Consider the following 20,097-nt stretch of genomic DNA (forward strand, 5'->3'; position numbering starts at 1 on the left):
AACAAAATCATTATATCCCACTCAATGGAAGCATGCTAAAATCGTACCTATACCCAAGACAGAAAATGAGTTTCGGCCAATTGCTATACTTCCCATTTCTAATATACTTGAACGCTTAATGCATAACCAAATCAATAAATATATTCCGGATAACAAATTACTTACTCCCAGACAATCTGGATTTCGACCACATCATAGTTGTGTAACTGCTTTGATTGATGTTACGGAATATTTAAGATCACAAATTGATAATGATAAAATAGCTTTTCCTATTCTCTTGGACCACTCAAAGGCTTTTGATACCGGTAATAATGAAATTTTGATATTCAAGTTAAACAAATTACTTAATTTTTCGCCTACAGCTGCGAAACTGATAACTTCTTATTTAAGGGCAGATCACAATCGGTTTCCATATTAATAAAATGTTTAGTAGTGTGGACTTAACAAGAGGTGTACCTCTATTTTAGGTCCATTATTGTATACTGCTTATGCAAATGATCTTCCGAGTAGATGTACAGCTCTTTATAAGCTGTAAAGCATCAGATATTAATGATTGTGTACGCAAATTTAATATTGATTTGGACAGTGTAAGAACGTGGGCTGCAATTAACGGGTTATGTCTCAATCCAAGCAAATCCAAATATATATTGGTTACCAAAAAAACACAAATTGTAACATTAGTTCAGAATAGAACCATATGTGTATATATTATTGCGCAGCCTTGTAACACTATTAAGGACACAAAACAAACAACAACAGCATTTCAAGTGTAAAACTGGGTATGTAATGTTCGGTTTCACTCAAACTTAGACTCCCTTGCTTGTTCGGTTTTTATTTTTGTAACCACAAACACATAAAAGCAAGTTGATTTACATATATAATCCCTAAACTATTTTTTAAAATGTAAATCTGGTTTGCGAGTTTTGGTAAAGTGTGAACTTGTTTGAATGTTTGTCTGGTAATTTTGAAGTTTGTTTATTTAATAAACAAGAATAGCTTAACATATTAGGATAACTCATTATCGTTATGTCCCGTTTCTTGTCAATGGGATACGTTTGAAGCGGACCATCTAAAATTATTCGAGCACATCATGAAAAAACGTTAATTTTTGCCGATTTTCAAACTGGTCTCATTATAAATTTTAAATGTCTAAATATTTTTAATATATCACACTTCAACTTATTTTAATAAACCTTGATCTAAATATTACCAGAGCTGAGTTTTGGAATTTTCAAATATTAATGAAATTTGACCTGGCATTGATAACAGTTTGCGTGTTTTTTTTTTTACTAGAATGTTAAGCATTTTAAATTACTAATATTTTTCAAAGAATATTATTTAAAAGAGAAAATAAGTCTCAAAACTGACAGATCTTTAGGTAAAAAGTACTCAAGTTACGGAATAAAAAATTTAGAAGAAAACGTATGAAAATTATAAATTTGTGTGACAACGGCAACACTGATCAAAGAAGTCTTCTTCAAGAATAAGCTGGTATAATCGACCGAGTTACACGTCCACGCAACCGATATAATTTTACATTTTTATCCTTCACAATTATCTGTTGAACAAACTTCGCACTAGTTGTTGATTCTAAATTAAGTGTTTCAACAGTCAAATTAACAAAAAAGAATTTTTTCTAATTTAAAAAAAACTTTTTTCTAAAGCTTTTGATATTGCTTTTTCTATGGCTTGAAGCTATTGCCAAACGGTATGGCATATCTAACATTCAAATTTCCTTTGCTAACATGTTTATTTATTTATTTATTTATTAACATATAAATGGTTATATTGACACAACAATTTACAACAATTACAACGTGTTATACAATTTAACTTCTTAGGTGTAATTAATTAAACAGAAAGAAAGGATGAAAGTAGTAGCAGAAGTAGAGAGAAGGAAAGAGAAATATACGAATAATAATTAAGATTAACATATTGGAGAAAATAGATATATATATATATATATAGATTGTAAAAGAATACATATATGTTCATATATAATCGTGCTGTACATAACTAGTATTTACCCATTATTGTAATTATTGTAAAAACTGGTTACCTCGTTTTTGAAAAGCAGTGTATTAATTAGTTGCCTTAATCTAACAGGAAGAGAGTTCCAAAGACGAACCGCACTTATAAAGAACTGGCGTTCAGAGATGAGAGTTCTGTCTCTAGTATAGACAAGCTGAGCTGACCTTGAATATTGGAGAAACTGCAGCCTTTGAAACAGGTAGCTTGGCTCCTTAGTATGGATAACCTTATGTATGAATACTAGCGCTCTGACTTTTAAGAGGTTTTCAAAGGAAATGTTTAGCAACTTTTTGGCATAAGCAGACACATGGTCAAGTCGTTTAAGCCCAAATACTTACCTAGCAATATTGTTATAAACAACATTAAGTTTTTTCTTACATACATAGTCACAGTTAGCAAAAATCTCACATCCGTACAGAAGCGTAGGTATTAGGTACGATTTCGCAAGAATAAGTCTAATGTTGAAAGGAGTGAAGTACTGTGCTAATAAGAGTGTACGAAGCATTCCATACACTTTACCTACTGAACTAAAGATGCGATTATTCCACGTCAGAGTATTGTTAAAGATTAGACCAAGATTTTTCTCTGTGTCAATATATTCAATGACTGCTCCGCCCAACATTACCTTGTTTAAGGCTTGTGTATCGAAGGTCTTCATGCGAATGACAATACATTTTGATTTGTCAGGATTTATTGACAAGCCATTGTCAGATGCCCATGTACCTATTTGGTTCATGTTGCCAATTTATTTTCGTTTGCCCAGAGTCCTCCCATCAATAAATAATGCTAAAGTGTGTGAAACGAGAAATAATGAGATGGGTTGTGAAATAAATGAATACAAGATTTTAGCGTGGGTTTTGGTTTATCGATTTAGTGTCTGTAATGTGACCTAATGGAATCGCTTTTGACCCCAACCCTACAGCGCGTCAGCTTGAGGAAGTTTTTGATGTCAGTCCTTTCGACCTCAGGAAAACAAACACTCCGTCGCCGAAATCTACTCTATGATAAATCGCGCCAAGTATTCATTTTTTTTCATTATTGTGTCCACGCTACAAATTGTATTCATTTTTATAAGTTACTGCTTGGCTTTCATTAAATCAAAATGACTGACATCAAAACTTCCCTTCCGCTAGCTATTAAGTCGCAGGTCAAAGGAGTTTACATTATGTTTCATAATTGAATGAAAGTCGATAAAACAGTGTGTGATGAAAACCCAATCTAAAAATTGTATGTTCATTTATTTACAAACCCGTTTCACAATTTCCATTTGTTCCATAGTTTCCCTTTGTTTCAGATGATGTGGCATTTTAAATTGATGTGACGTCAGTTGGCAAACGAAAATTGCCAACGTGTTGGCAAAATAAAGTTTTAATGCCATATTTTTATAAATTTAGGCAGTTTCCGTTTTCACTGAATAGTCAATTTAATTGCCAATATGTAGTAATTTTGATATACGATGCTATTTGATTTACTAATTACACATTTACACATCTTCACGCTGCCGTTCCCGTTAGTCCGATGATGTTTATTTTTTAACTTTTAGACTTTATTTTATAATATGTACAGTTCGGGCATATTAAGTACACATGTTAGTACCTTTTTTGGTTAAAATATTTTTTTATATAAATAAATTATTTTTACTTTCAACATTTGTTTATTTAAGGGCTAATACTACATTTCCACCGAACCCAAAATCTGTGTTTGTCAACGGTGTAACGCAAAATATTGTTACGAATATTAGCAAAACTAAGTGGTGCTGCTATCTCTAAGCCGTTGCTAAGCAGTGACGTGAATTCACATTAATAATTCAATCATTATGTATCTATCTACGTAAACGAAACAATAATTGCGTCTACACATACATATGTACCATGTACGTATACGAGCTGCGGAGAATCAATGCACAAACACATGCATATATCTGAAATACTCCTGAAAGTATGAAATGAGAGAAGCTATAAAATCGTGCAATTGTAGTTACAGCTGAGAAGTTTGAGAGCTGATGGCAACTAGTAGATTCTGGAAGCGCCTAGAAGATGCGAACGTTGAAATCGGAGAGTATAAAAGGCAGCAAATGTAGAGGCGCTGGAATTCAGTTTGAGTTGAGCTATCAAGCAGTTTCGATTAAGACGCTATCTAGCGAGCCATATCAGTATTATTTTGAAAGTAGAGTTTCATTTGAGCTATCAAACAGTTTGGTTGTTAAGCCAGCTATTTGCAAAGTATAAGTGTTACTGTGAAGTACTTTAATAAAGGCCATTTTTCCATTATTCAATATTGGAGTTATTTATTCAACAGTTTAGTGATTCGAACTTAGCAGAAGGGCAAATAGGAGGATTTGCAAGTAAAATCATTACAATATTTTTGACAGAAATTAATTTTTTTTCGTTTTACTGATACAAAGGGTAAAGCGCGTCTTTCCTCTATACCGCTCACAAATTTCTTTAGGCATGTCGCACGAAACAGACAAGCACGGAGTTTGGGCTTGGTGGAAACGTAGTATGTATATTGAAAAAAAGGCGAGTATTTAATTTAATTTCCAAATCTTATTGCCAAAGTCACATTTTTATACTCAGCGTGCTTTGCACACAGAGTATATTAACTTTGATTGGATAACGGTTGGTTGTACAGGTATAGAGGAATCAAGATAGATATAGATTTCCATATATCAAAATCATCAGTATCGAAAAAAAATTTGATTGAGCCATGTCCGTCTTTCCGTCCGTCCGTTAACACGATAACTTGAGTAAATATTGAGATATCTTCACCAAATTTGATACACGAGTTTATCTGTACCCCGAATAGATCGGTAGTGAAAATTAGCGAAATGGGATGTTAACCACGCCCACTTTTTATATATATAACATTTTGGAAAACACAAAAAACCTGATTATTTAGTAAATAATACACCTAGAATGTTGAAATTTGACATGTGGACTGATATTGACACTCTGGATAAAAAAAATTTTAAAATAGGCGTGGCATAAAATCAATTTTACAAATATTATTAATCATAAATCAAAAATCGTTAAACCTATCGTAACAAAATTCGGCAAAGAGGTTGCCTTTACTATAAGGAATGCTTTGAAGAAAAATTAACGAAATCGGTTAAGGACCACGCCCACTTTTATATAAAAGATTTTAAAAAGGGTCGTGAACGAATAAAATAAGCTATATCTTTGCAAAAAAGATCTTTATATCAATGGTATTTCATTTCCCAAGTGGATTTATAACAATAAATAGGAAAAACTTTAAATTTTAAAACATGGACGTGGCACCGCCCCTTTTATGACTAAGCAATTTTCTCTATTTCGAGAGCATTAACTCGAAGAAAAATCAACGGATCGTAATAAAATTTCCCTATAGCAGTAAATATTTCTCGAAAAAATGGATGAGATCGGTTAAAGACCACGGAAACTTTTATATAAAAGATTTTTAAAAGGGTCCTAGACTAGAATAATAAGCTATAACATTTTTGATATTTCATCGGGCTTAATAAGGTTATGTTAGGTTGAACTGGCTGGTCCGTGAGGACCCCACATATACTATATGCGTCCATTCTGTTTTTTTAACGACCAAACTGAGAAATAATATTTCAAACCAGGACGTCTCTTATAAAACAACTCCGTCCTTTTGATAAAGCTTTCTAGGACCTATACCAATAGCAGTATAAAGATCTGTTTTAAACACAGGAAAAATTCAAAAACAGGATGTATATGTTTCTCTAAATTTAAAACAAAAGGACATATATGTCCTTTACTAATATATCGACCCATAAATATCTTTTAATTTACAACACTATTGTTTTTTTTTCATAAATCTGAAATGATAACATTAGTTTAGTTACTTACATATCAAATTGATTCTTCTGCATTTTGTATAGTATTATTTCGAAGAAATCACAAACCAAATATCACTTGCGTCTTCGACACTAAAACTGACTATGTGATATTAAAATTTTTCACACCTTTTATACTTGCACTCTTTGCCGATTTTTTCAGTGAAAATTCCACACACACACAAAACACATTATACCATTCCAAATAAAAAACCTAAAATAGTAAGTAGCCTAAGTTCGGGTAACATTGTATATACCCTACAGAAAAAATGAGAGACAGTCACGCAAAGAGAAAGTTTCGCAATAGGTTTAGGTCCGTCACTTTTTTATATGATACAGAATTTTCATTTTCTACATACTTGCGTCTCTGTTGTGTGCATTTCCTAACACAGTGTAAAAAAGGAAGCTGTTTGGCCAATTTTCGTGTATTCACAAAAGACGCTTTGTTGTAAAAAATTGCCCAATTTAGCGATTAACATTTGGTTGGTTACCCTGTGTTGGTGAAAACATAAATGTCAAATTAATCTATCTGATAGGTAGCTATCCTCCAGATAAAATCTAACTTAACTGGAGATAGTAAAGCGGCCCTTAATGACTACCTCCGAACTGGTGCTAATCGGATGCATATCGGCAGAGTGGGTAGCCACACGTGTATCAACAGCGCTTAAGTCTGAGCAATATGGATTTAAATTAATTATTTGCGGCTCTTTCAGAAAAACCTAAGACTGAACCAATTAGGAACTCTTTAAAAAGGTCTACACTGCCTTGCCAACTTGCTTTTGAACGCGTCGTTAACTAATTCATTCGCAGGTGGTGTGAAATAGTCGCTAACTTTGATTAATTTATTTAAATATATATACCTAGCTCGAACCTAAGCGCTATTGGTATAAGTATGAGTACTAAATGTCCCGTTCTTCATCCGATTTGTACCTGTTCAGCACCGTTCATTTTTTCTACTGGGTATTCATTTTTGTTCTAAAAATTATTTATTTTTATGATTCAATAACACAAAATACTACCTTGGTTTCGTTAAAGTTCTTAGAAAAGGCAATTATAAGCTTAAAAAATAAAATATTTACCTTTAAGAGACACGTATTGTTTAGTTTATCTCATGCGTACACTTTTTTGCATATATTGAAAATGAGCCAAGCAAACAGAACATAAAAAGTTCTAAAAAGTGAAAAAATCAATTTTCATCTGTTTTATCTATAAATATAAGCAGACGCGGCAGACGTTGTTCTGCCCTAACTTTAATCTATCTATATAAGTTTCAAGAAGTTTTTATCTCTCACTCCCCCACCCTTTTCTTGTCTTTTATTCAGTCCTCCCTCCATTTTTTTGAGAAATATTTCCTGCTATAGGGGAAAATTGTGTACCCAAATTTTATTACGATCCGTTGATTTTTCTTCGAGTTATGGCTCCCGAAACATAGAAAATTGCTTAGTCATAAAAGGGGCGGTGCCACGCCCATTTTTTAAAATTTGAAGTTTTTCCTATTTATTGTTATAAATTCACTTGGAAAATAAAATACCATTGATATAAAGCCTTTTTTACAAAGACATAGCTTATTATATCCGTCCACGATCCTTTTAAAAATCTTTTATATTAAAGTGGGCGTGGTCCTTAACCGATTTCCTAAATTTTTCTTCAAAGCATTCCTTATAGTAAAGGCAACCTCTCTGCCGAATTTTGTTACGATAGGTTTAACGATTTTTGATTTATGATTAATAATATTTGTAAAATTGATTTTATCACAAGTGGAAGGTCCCACGCCCATTTTAAACACATTTTCTATGTATCCCTTTCTCAGTTTCCATCTTTTCCGATCTATCTTCGTCTAACCCCATCTCTTTCTCAGTCCTCTTCTCTGTCACTCTTTTCTCTCTCCAGTTTTTATTCTTCTCCATCCATTATTCCCGTCCTCAGTCCCTGTCAAAGCCCAAGTCCCAGTCCCAGTCCTTCTCCTGGACCCATTCGGTCCCTGGTTCGATTCCCGAAAAAAAAGTCTCGTAAATAATAATCCAGACAAAGGGCTACCTCAATACCTAATTTCAGGCATGTCGAATCGTGAATAGAATTTCTTCGATTAGATCGTTCCCGGGTCCTCTTTCCGGGAAGAAAAAGCTTTGCCATGAAGCGACTCATCAAATTTGATCAAAATCGGAGAGTGACTTCGGAGTCCATAAGTTGCATGCAAACATACATCCTTCTTTATATGTATACTAGCAGACCGGGCAGACGTTGTTCTGCCCTAAATTTGGTCTATGTGCATACATTTTAATAAGCTTTTTCCGTCTATCTCTGCCCTCCCCCCTCTTCATTTTTTCCTAATACTTTTATTCACTCCTCCCTCCGTATTTTCGATTCATCTATCTCTATCTTCGTTTCAAAAGTAAACAAAGAACTATTTTTTAAAAAAAGTAAAGGTGTCTAAGTTCGTGTGTAACCGAACATTATATACTCAGCGTGAGCCTCAACTGTACATTTCCTTTCAGATAAATTATTATTCTACATAACACCACCCGTTAAAAAAAAAAAATTTCTCCCCATTTCCTCTTACAATAAAACTTGATATGTGAAATATCATTGGTTCAAAACAATGTTTTGCTAAGTTATAGCTTATTATTCTAGTCTACGACCCTTTTAGGAATCTTTTATATAAAAGGTGCCGTGGTATATAACCGATCTCGTCCATTTTTTTGAGAAATATTTCTTGCTATAGGGAAAATTTGTGTTCCCAATTTTATTACGATCCATTGATTTTTCTTCGAGTGATGGCTCCCGAAACATAGAAAATTGTTTAGTCATAAAAGGCGCAGTGCCACACCCATTTTCAAAAATTTTAGTGTTTTCCAATTTAATGTTATAGTTCAATTTAGAAAGTAAAATTCCATTGATACAAAGCTCTTTTTTGCAAAGATATAGCTTATTTTATTCGTCCACGACCCTATTAAAAATCTTTTATATAAAAGTGGGCGTGGTCCTTAACCGATTTCGTTAATTTTTCCCCAAAGCGTTCCTTATAGTAAAGGCAACCTCTCTGCCGAATTTTGTTACGATAGGTTTAACGATTTTTGATTTATGATTAATAATATTTGTAAAATTGATTTTATCACAAATGAGTGGTGCCACGCCTATTTTAAAAAATTTTTCAAATTTTTATCAATAGTGTCAATATCAGTCCACATGTCAAATTTCAACATTCTAGGTGTATTATTTACTAAATAATCAGGTTTTTTGTGTTTTCCAAAACGTTATATGTATATATAAAAAGTGGGCTTGGTTAACATCCGATTTGCCTCATTTTCAATACCAATCTATCCTGGATCCACATAAGCTCGTGTACTAAATTTGGTGAAGATATATCAATATTTACTCAAGTTATCGTGTTAACGGACAGAAGGACAGACGGACGGAGGGACGGACGGATATGGCTCAATCAAATTTTTGTTCGATACTGATGATTTTGATATATGGAAGTCTATATCTATCTCGATTCCTTTATACCTGTACAACCAACCGCTATTCAATCAAAGTTAATATACTCTGTGTTGCAGAGCACGCTGAGTATTAAAAAGATAGTAGCATTAAACCTGCAGAAATTCTCACTTATTCTCAACATCCAATCCTTGGCAATTGACTCAATTAGCGTTATAATAATCTATAATTGGTTTTCACTTGGACAATTTTGATCAAATCAATAAAAACTGTTTGTCATATATAGATAGATAGATAACACTGTTCAACAATGATTTTGGTGCAGCTCTACTTGTAACCAAATTTGGTAGTACTCGGTACCCTGATAAAAACTTTATACTTACTTTTTTAATGCTACGTACAGTTTTCTAGATAGGGTTAAGAACCGCTTTTTAAGAGGTTAAGGCATGTATGGCCCCATAACTTTGTTTCTGTTTATTTTATCAGCACAGAAAGAGTACATTTCGTCGCTTCTATCAGTATACAAGTTGTTAATATATCTTCATAAACGTCAGAGAAATTGCAAAAATAATGTGAAAAATTCAATTTTTTGTAAACATTTTTTCATTTTTAATCACGGTTTTCTCGAATTATTTGTCAACCAGTGCATATGTAAATTATTTTAAAACAATCTCCTATTAATACTGTTTTCAAAGACATACACCTTTTTTATATCCGCGTAGATCTTCCTAATATATTATATTTTAGTAAATTTTTACTGTGAATAAAAAGTGTTTTGTTATTTATTTTATTATTAACTTTTTATTTACATAAAAACTTTCGTTTACTTGATTTTCGTGAATGAGGTATGGCAAGACAATCACGTTGCATTCCCCAGCAGTAGTCAGCCATCATATGGTGATCCCATCGGTCTTGGCACCTCTCTTCCATAGTTTTTAGGTCCTGGTGAAACCGTTCGCATTGTTCTTCGCTATAGGAACCAAGATTCTCCGGAAACTGGTCAAGGCGGCTGTGGAGATAATGGACTTTGATGGACATGTTACATCCTAAGTTTTTGTAATTCTCTAGCACGTTGTTAACAATATCAGAATAATTACTTGACTTGTGATTTCCCAGAAAATTCTTAGTAACTTCAACAAACGAATTCCACGCAAGCAGTTCCAAACTGGTCATTGAATTTGAAAAATCAGTATCTTTTATCAACATTCTTATCTGTGGGCCATCAAAAACACCCGCTTTTATTTTGTCTATGCTTAGCTTAGGAAATTTTCTCGTTATGTAAAGAAAACATTGTCCATTTTTATCTAACGCCTTCGCAAGTTGTTTCATTAGACCCAGTTTAATGTGTAAGGGTGGCAAAATAATTGAATCTCTTGTAACTAAAGGTGGGTCTATCACATTCTGCTTTCCCCTTTCCAACATCTCACGTACAGGCCAGTCCCTTTCTGTCCAGTGATGGTGCTTGGCACGACTCTCCCACAGGCAATAAAAACATGAATATTTGGTGTATCCACTTTGTTGTCCTAACAAAAAGTTAACCATCTTTAGATCTACACAAATACTGCAATTATGTGCGTTATACTTGATTTTGTCTAAAACAAGTGCAATATTTTGATATTCTTCCTTTAAATTAGTTGAATGAGCAATGGGAATGGAACCATATTGGTTGCCATTGTATAAAAGAACACACTTACGGCTTCGTTTAGAGCTGTCTATGAAGAGACGCCATTCATTTGGGTGGTGTTCTGAAAGACCCATTTTGGGAAGGAGGCGTTGCACATCTGAACAAAAAACTATATCATTTTCCGAATTAAAAAATGGCAGCAAGTCTTGCTCTCTTGTACGGTAGAGAGTCACCTTCGTACCTGTAGCCAACAAGTTTTTTTCTTTTAATCTAGAAGTCAACACTACTGCAGATTCCCTAAATAATTCAAGATCCCTTATTAGATCATTTAATTCTACTTGGGTAAAAGTTGTTGGTTCAGTAGACGCTATTTCTTCGATATCACTATCGCTAGACACTTCACTATTCGATGATTGACGGGTAGAATAAAATGTTGGAACAGGTGCTTCCTCTGAATGTGGTAAAGGTCTCTTAACGGATTGAACGTTTGGATATATCATTTTTTTAACATTAACACCACGCAAATCGACACAGCAGAAGTAACAGTCATCGAAGTGATTTGTTGGTTCTCTCCATTGCATAGGCACCCCGAATCTCATATGGCTTATTTTACCATTGACCCACTGTCTCAAGTGTTCACAGCATATTTTGCAAACTATTCGAGGTATCCACGGCTTGTTTTTGTCTACAACTTGCAATTTAAAGTACAAAAAATAAGCACTTTTTATAAAATCTGTTATAATTTTCCTGAATTTTTGGACTGTGTATTCCCCACAAATGTAGCAAAACACATTTGGGTCATTGACACAAATACCTCGTGATGAAGACATGATATTGAAATGCTTTTATTTATTTATAGACAGGCACTAACCTTGAAACCGCGCTCCCGAAAGTACTAATTACAGAAAATTTAAAAAATAAAGGGGAAGGAACAAATTTTTATAAAACATAATTTTTTTTTTTCACAGTAGAAATGTACTAAAGTAAAAAATCCCAGGAATATCTACGCGGATATAAAAAAGTTAAATGTCTTTAAAAACAGAATTAATAGGAGATGGTTTTAAAATAATTTACATATGCACTGGTTGACAAATTTGTCGAGAAAACCGTGATTAAAAATGAAAAAATTTAACAAAAAATAGAATTTTTCACATTATTTTGGCAATTTCTCTGACGTTTGTGAAGACATATTAACAACTTGTAAACTGATAGAAGAGGCTTTACTCTTTTCAACGACATCAAAACTGTGTTGATAAAATAAACAGAAACAAAGTAATGGGGCCATACATGCCTTAAACTCTTAAAAAGGGGTTCTTGACCCTATCTAGAAAACTGTACTTAGTATTAAAAAAGTAAGTATACAGTTTTTATCAGGGTACCGAGTACTACCAAATTTGGTTACAAGTAGAGCTGCACCAAACTAAAACTTTTATTTTGTTGACCTGTGTAATTAATTGAGGATCGCGCTGCGACCATTGGTCTATTGTGCCCTCAGCTGCTTCACGGCTTGACATACAACGTCAAATGTGTTTGCGGTCTGATTTTACTACAAAGCGATAATTAAATTGGTTGCTGAATTTCGGCAACTTCTCTTTTGGAATCCTTTATCATATTTACATACGGCTACTTTTTTATACTCAGCGTGCTTTGCACACACAGAGTATATTAACTTTGATTGGATAACGGTTCGTTGTACAGATATCTCTTCAACTATAAAATATTCTAAAATCTTGATGTATGCTGATGATGTAAAACTTTTTAAGACTTATGCGTCGATTGAAGAACGTTATTTACTTCAGACGGATTTAAATTTCTTAGCTGCTTGGTGCAATGTGAACCACATGCCGCTTAATCTTTAGAAATGTAAATTTATGTGTTTTTCTCGTTGGACTTTACAACCAGCTTCTCACACAATTAACAACCAAAACCTTGAAAGTGTTAATGTTTTTGTAGACTTGGGAGTTACAATGAACTGCAAACTTAGCTTCAACACTCATATAAGTGTCACTGTCAATAGAGCTAAAGGTGTCTTAGCATTTGTGAAAAGGTGGTCAAAAGAGTTTAGCGACCCCTACGTTACGAAAACCCTCTTCACAACATTGGTTAGACCGATATTATAGTCTGGAATCAGCGTTTTCAAGTCCATACTGAGAGGCTCGAATCAATACAAAAACAGTTTCTGCTATTTGCCTTAAGAAATTTTCAGTGGGACTCTTCATTTAATCTTCCACCTTATAATAATCGATTAAAACTTATCAATCTCCAACTCTTGCTAGTCGTAGAGAAATGCTTGGCGTATTATTAATGACAAAACTACTGAATGGATCGATTTCAAGCCCATTTCTTCTGAGCGAAGTGAACTTTAGAGTTCCCTGTCGCACTACGAGACACTACAAACCTCTTCTTTTAAAACAATGTAGAACGAATTTCGAACTTAACGCACCTTTCCGATGTTTGTGCCAAGATTATAACTCTCACTCAAACACATTTGATATATATTCTATAAAAAAGACTGCCCTTATCTCTCTTAATCGTTAATGCTAATATATTTTTGTTTCTATATTCTGTTAATTTAAGTTTTACCCTCAGCTGATGATATTTCTTCTGTAGCTGAGCAGTTTTAGATCTCGACGCTTGACAAACCACTGCCCATCAATGACTCGGCAAAAAAAAATTATAAATATGTAATAAAATTAATAAATAAAAAAAAAATAATGAACAGGATTAGCCTGGTGTCATTGGGCCACTTGAGGGTAGGGCGCTGCCACAACGTCCAATTATTATTATTATTATAAAGGAATCGAGATAGATATAGACTTCCATATATCAAAATCATTAGTATCGGAAAATTTGATTGAGGCATGTCCGTGCGTCGGTCCGTCCGTTAACACGATAACTTGAGTAAATATTGAGATATCCTCACCAAATTTGGTACACGAGTTTATCTGTACTCGCAATAGATTGGTGTTGAAAATGAGCAAAATCGGATGTTAACCAAGCTCACTTTTTATATATATAACATTTTGGAAAATGATAGTAGACCGCTGGGTCGACGATAGTGGAATATATGGTCCAAATCAATTTGGTTCGGTATAGGGCTATTGTTTAGGCAGGATGCCTAACTTTTCCGCATCTGATTGCGACCCCCCCAATGCAACTCTGCAAATCGATACTCGACTTAATTCACAACCACCCACACCATCACCCTCATGCATGTGCATGCATGTACATGCACGTGTATGTGTGCTTTTTGTCAGCACTCATGCATATGCATGTCGGGGTTGATGTGTGGGTGCCTTTCCCCTCCAAAACGGAGGATTTTCCGGGTCAACGGTTGTAGCTTGCTATACAACCGGCCTCTTTGATTTCAACAGCCAACCAGCACGCATCTGCCGCCAACGATCTCCACTGTTTTCCAGAATATATTCAGGTAATATTGTAACCAGGTTATATATATATTCACATAATAAAGTTCACCCATTATAACGAGGAAAATCCTCCCGTGTTCTTCTTTCTTTTCTATTGAGTGAATCATCCATTGAGCGAGATCGACCCTTGTGCGCCTACCCACTGCCGGTTTACGACGCACTCAGGCCGAACATTTGGTCCTTCGAGCCGGATATGAACCAGCGACCCTCGATATTTTTTCGATATCGAAAATTACGAAAAATTAAAAAAAATGCCATAATTCTATACCAAATACGAAAAAGGGATGAAACATGGTAATTGGATTGGTTTATTGACGCAAAATATGACTTTAGAAAAAAACTTTGTAAAATTGGTGTGACACCTACCATATTAAGTAGAAGTAAATGAAAAAGTTCTGCAGGGCGAAATCAATGGTGTAACATATATAAATAAATTAGCGGTACCCGACAGATGATGTTCTGGGTCACCCTGGTCCACATTTTGGTCGATATCTCGAAAACGCCTTCACATATACAACTACCACCACTCCCTTTTAAAACCCTCATTAATACCTTTAATTTGATACCCATATCGTAAAAACACATTGTAGTGTCACCCCTGGTCCACCTTTATGGCGATATCTCGAAAAGACGTCCACCTATTGAACTAAACCCCACGCCCTTTTAAAATACTCATTAACACCTTTCATTTGATACCCATATCGTACAAACATATTCTGGAGTCACCCCTGGTCCACCTTTATGGCAATCTCGAAAAGGCGACCACCTATAGAACTAAGACCCACTCCCTTTTAAAAAAGACTCATTAACACCTTTCATTTGATACCCATTTCGTACAAACAAAGTCTAGAGTCATCCCTGGTCCACCTTTATGGCGATGTCTCGAAAAGGCGTCCAACTATAGAACTAAGCCTCACGCCCCTTTAAAATGCTCATTATCACCTTTCGTTTGATACCCATATTGCACAAACGCATTCTAGAGTCACCCCTGGTCCACCTTTATGGCGATATCTCGAAAAGGCGTCCACCTATAGAACTAAGGCACACACCCTTTTAAAAAACTCATTAGCACCTTTCGTTTGATACCCATATTGCACAAACGCATTCTAGAGTCACCCCTGGTTCATCTTTATGGCGATATCTCGAAAAGGCGTCCACCTATAGAATCAAGGCCCACTCCCTTTTAAAATGCTCATTAACACCTTTCATATGATACCCATATCGTACAAACATATTCTAGAGTCACCCCTGGTCCACCTTTATGGCGATATCTCGAAAAGGCGTCCACCTATAGAACTAAGGCACACACCCTTTTAAAAAACTCATTAGCACCTTTCGTTTGATACCCATATTGCACAAACGCATTCTAGAGTCACCCCTGGTTCATCTTTATGGCGATATCTCGAAAAGGCGTCCACCTATAGAATCAAGGCCCACTCCCTTTTAAAATGCTCATTAACACCTTTCATATGATACCCATATCGTACAAACATATTCTAGAGTCACCCCTGGTCCACCTTTATGGCGATATCTCGAAAAGGCGTCCACCTATAGAACTAAATCCCACGCCCTTTTAAAATACTCATTAACACCTTTCGTTTGATACCCATATTGTACAAACGCATTCTAGAGTCAAACCTGGTCCACCTTTCTGCCGATATCTCGAAAAGGCGACCACCTATACAACTACCACCACTCCCTTTTAAAATGCTCATTAACACCTTTCATTTGATACCCATATCGTACAAACAAATTCTAGAGTCTACCCTGATCCAACTTTATGGCGATATCCCTAAATGGCGTCCACCTATAGAACTATGGCCCACTCCCTCATAAAATACTCTTTAATACCTTTCATTTGATACACATGTCATACAAACATATTCCAGGGTTACCCTCGGTTCATTTTCCTACATGGTTATTTTCCCTTATGTTGTCACCATAGCTCTCAACTGAGTATGTAATGTTCGGTTACAGCCGAACTTAACCTTCCTTACTAGTTAAAATTGGACTTAAAAAAAAATTTTTTTTAAAGTGGGCGTGGTCGTTCTCCGATTTTGCTAATTTTATTAAGCATGCATATAGTAATAGGAGTAACGTTCCTGCCAAATTCCATCATGATATCTTCAACGACTGCCAAATTACAGTTTGCAAAACTTTTAAATTACCTTCTTTTAAAAGTGGGCGGTGCCACGCCCATTGTCCAAAATTTTACTAATTTTCTATTCTGCGTCATAAGTTCAACTCACCTACCAAGTTTCATCGCTTTATCCGTCTTTGGTAATGAATTATCGCATTTTTTCTGTTTTTCGAAATTTTCGATATCGAAAAAGCGGGCGTGGTTATAGTCCGATATCGTTCATTTTAAATAGCGATCTGAAATGAGTGCCCAGGAACCTACATACCAAATTTCATCAAGATATCTCAAAATTTATTCAAGTTATCGTGTTAACGGAGAGACGGACGGACGGACATGGCTCAATCAATTTTTTTTTCGATACTGATGATTTTGATATATGGAAGTCTATATCTATCTCGATTCCTTTATACCTGTATAACCAACCGTTATCCAATCAAAGTTAATATACTCTTTGAGCTCTGCTCAACTGAGTATCAACATTGTAAGCATCATGACCTTTATATAAATGGACAAAACCAGCGAATTTTGATTTTAAAATTTTGACATAGCAATTGTAAAAATATTTATGAGAAATAAAAATATATACCCTGGATTGGAAAGTTGACAGAAAGGGAGTCAACTTATCAATATATATATAGTCAATTAATTGCGCTTCACCTTTATATTTTTATTTCTCATAAATAGTTTTAAAATTTCTATATCAAAATTTTAAAATCAAAGTTCAGCAAGAATATGTCTTTATATAAGGATATATTTTTTTTGATGAAGTGAACAGTTGCATCCCTTTGCCCCTAAAACCGTTTTTCTAAGTCGTTATTACTTTGTTTCATCCAGACATCGAACATCCCAAATTTCACATTTATAATATATGTATTCACCGTTCAAGGTTTATATAGATGTCAGTCTAAAAGATTGAGTCTTCTGGTTACCTACAGTACAATCTCGGCATCATTCCGGGATCATTTCCATACTCCCGAGATTATATTAAGACAGTTTGGGATATTTTTCAGTATGAGACCGGAACTATTTGGGCCATTGTATAGAATCTTTTCGAGACTACTTTTAGATTACCTCAGGATTATTTCGGGATTGTGCTCGAAATCTTTTTAGAACTATTTATAGATTAGATACTTTGAGACTATTAAAGTCCGTTTCTGGATTATTTGAGGAACATTTTCGGGACTATTTAAAAATTTTCTAGGACTATTTCGGACTGTTTATAGACTGTGTTCGAGATCTTTTTGGGGTTGTTTTGGATCCGTTTCTGAATTTTTTTCGTAATAACATCGTTGAGACTTCTTGGGAACTAAGATTCTTTTCGAATGTACCTATTTCACGATTTTTTAGGGAATCATATCCGAAGAATTGCCACCGCATATTTTTTTAAATTTCGCCGGATCTGTTCGTCGTTTTCGGAATTATTTCAAGGTCATTAATATAATACAGTCATTGCAGACATATCTATTTGCAAACACAATTCAACTGTGCAAATATACATATATTCAAACAAGCAATTAGCAGTAACATTTTCTTTTGAAAAAGTATAGCAATGTTTTATGAATCTGTTTGTTTAACTAATTAAAACTCTCCATTATAGTTAAGCATTAATTAAACAGAAAATTTATATAGAAATGTTATTATAAATGCTAAATAAGCATTTTGTATTTGCCATAAGTAAAATGTTAATTTAAAGTGTTATGATAGCATGCTCCGCCTACCAACCCGAGGGTTCTGGTTTCAACTCCCTTACTCTGTAACATCAAAAATGAAGAAAAACGTTTTTTAATAAGAAAAAAGTTTTTCTAATCGGTGTCACCTCTCGGAAGTGTTTAGCATACACTCCGACTGTATTTCTGCCATGTAAAGCTCCTCAGTGAAAACTAATCCGACTTGCAGATGCCGTTCGGAGTCGGTGTAAAAGCATGTAGGTGTCCTCCCGCCAATTTGTAGGACAAATTAAAAGGAGAACGACGCAAATTGGGGGAGAAGCTCGACCTAAAATCTCTTCGGAGGTTATCGCGCCTTACATTTTTTTTATTACCAACGGGACGAAGGTATTTTATAACAAAGGTCCTGATTTCTGATGATGGTTTTGCAGTTAGGTCGTTGCGCAAATTTTTGGTAACGCTATGCACTCATTCAGTCTATGTGTGGTCCACACGGACCAGCCAACCTAGCAAATTATGGTTTGGTTTTTTCCTAAGTGCTTATATTCCAAATAACTTCTTTGCCAAGTTTTTAATCACGGTCTGCCATTCGCTTCCCTTCACTGTTTCGAATTTATATCTGAACTCATCTTCCCACGTTTACACTTACCTTAAGTTTACATTCTGCATTCTCCCGTATCGTGAGCAAAGATGTTGAGACATCAAAATCTAATATGCTTGCAATATCATGTGTTTTCATATTTATATACTGTTCTTATTTTAATGACCAGATACTGTACAGTAATTGCATGCAGGAAATATTTCATTTCAACTTTCACACAATTATCCCTGCAAAAAATAGTTATAGTTAATGGGTTGTAAGCTTATATAATTGATATGAATATATTTAAATGCTTCTTATAATAATTCAAAGCCTAAGCTAAACTAAATTTTCGCTATCACTTATTCCTTCATCAAGGTGCATTCACAAGTCCCTGAAGATGATTTCTAATTGAAATCGAAATATCGACAAAATAAATAAGTACAACATATATGGTATAATTCATTGCATTTTTATTACTCATAACTATATATGTGTGACCTAGAGCTCGAAAATTCTTCTTAATATAACTTTTGAAAGGCCGAAAATAAAAACAACAACAATTATTCCTTCAATATTAGCTCTGCGTTGATGTAAAATATGGATTGGGGCACGTTTTGATTATAATCAGTGGCGGATCGCCCCTCGCCCCCCTCCCCCCCCCCCCCCCCCTCTGCAACTTATGAAAATTATAAAATTTTGTTTTAATTACATACAAAACTTTAAAATTTTTAGATTTTATGTATGTATTATCTATAAGCTCATCCTAATCGCACCCCCCCCCCCCCTGCCAAGATCTGCAATTTATAATACTTTGGTTGAAATATTTTATGAAATGAATAGTTTAGCTATATAGTCATTTGCAATTTGGCAGCCTTGGTCACTATTTCATGATCACGGTTGCTACACTACATCTTTTTTCTGGACGAAAATTCCTTTTGAAAAAATAAAAGAAGGAACAAAATTTTTAAAATGTCACAAAAAAATTATTTATATAGGCCTTCGCGAATTTCAGTCCCTACGTCGCGTTAATGTGTTACTATTTGGCAGCAGTAATATATTCACGCCAGGAAATCTCCATTATTTTGGGAATTGTGGCACGCTCTGATTTATACTATACATAATTCTACATAAAGATAAAAAAAAAATATGTAAAATTAAGTCAACCTATAGTTCTTTGGGCAGCTCTTAGTGGTTGATGGAACCTATCTTCCTCCGGTCCGAAATTCGGTTAATGCAGCAGAAATTCTTTGAAAGTCGAGGGCTCGTACTTTATGAACATTGTGGAGAGTTGCTTAAATGTGGATTAACTTTTAGTATTTTTCAGCTAAGATAACTAATAAAAATAGTC

General features: G+C 34.5%; 2 protein-coding genes across 4 annotated transcripts in view; one reads left to right on the top strand and one right to left on the bottom strand.

The window, feature by feature from the left end:
* Nucleotides 1-6,018, bottom strand: part of LOC137251955 (lopap-like) — a 32,890-nt gene extending 26,872 nt beyond the window's left edge. For both annotated transcript variants that reach the window (XM_067787016.1, XM_067787015.1), the window contains exon 1: nt 5,883-6,018. In XM_067787016.1, the coding sequence (XP_067643117.1) occupies nt 5,883-5,905 (23 nt within the window). In that variant the 5' untranslated portion in view covers nt 5,906-6,018. The remainder of the gene's footprint in view (nt 1-5,882) is intronic.
* Nucleotides 1-20,097, top strand: part of Spindly (spindle apparatus coiled-coil protein 1 spindly) — a 451,900-nt gene that overhangs the window by 343,573 nt on the left and 88,230 nt on the right. The window lies entirely within an intron of this gene.

Source organism: Eurosta solidaginis, chromosome 5, assembly GCF_040869045.1.
Source record: "Eurosta solidaginis isolate ZX-2024a chromosome 5, ASM4086904v1, whole genome shotgun sequence".
NCBI lineage: Eukaryota > Metazoa > Arthropoda > Insecta > Diptera > Tephritidae > Eurosta > Eurosta solidaginis.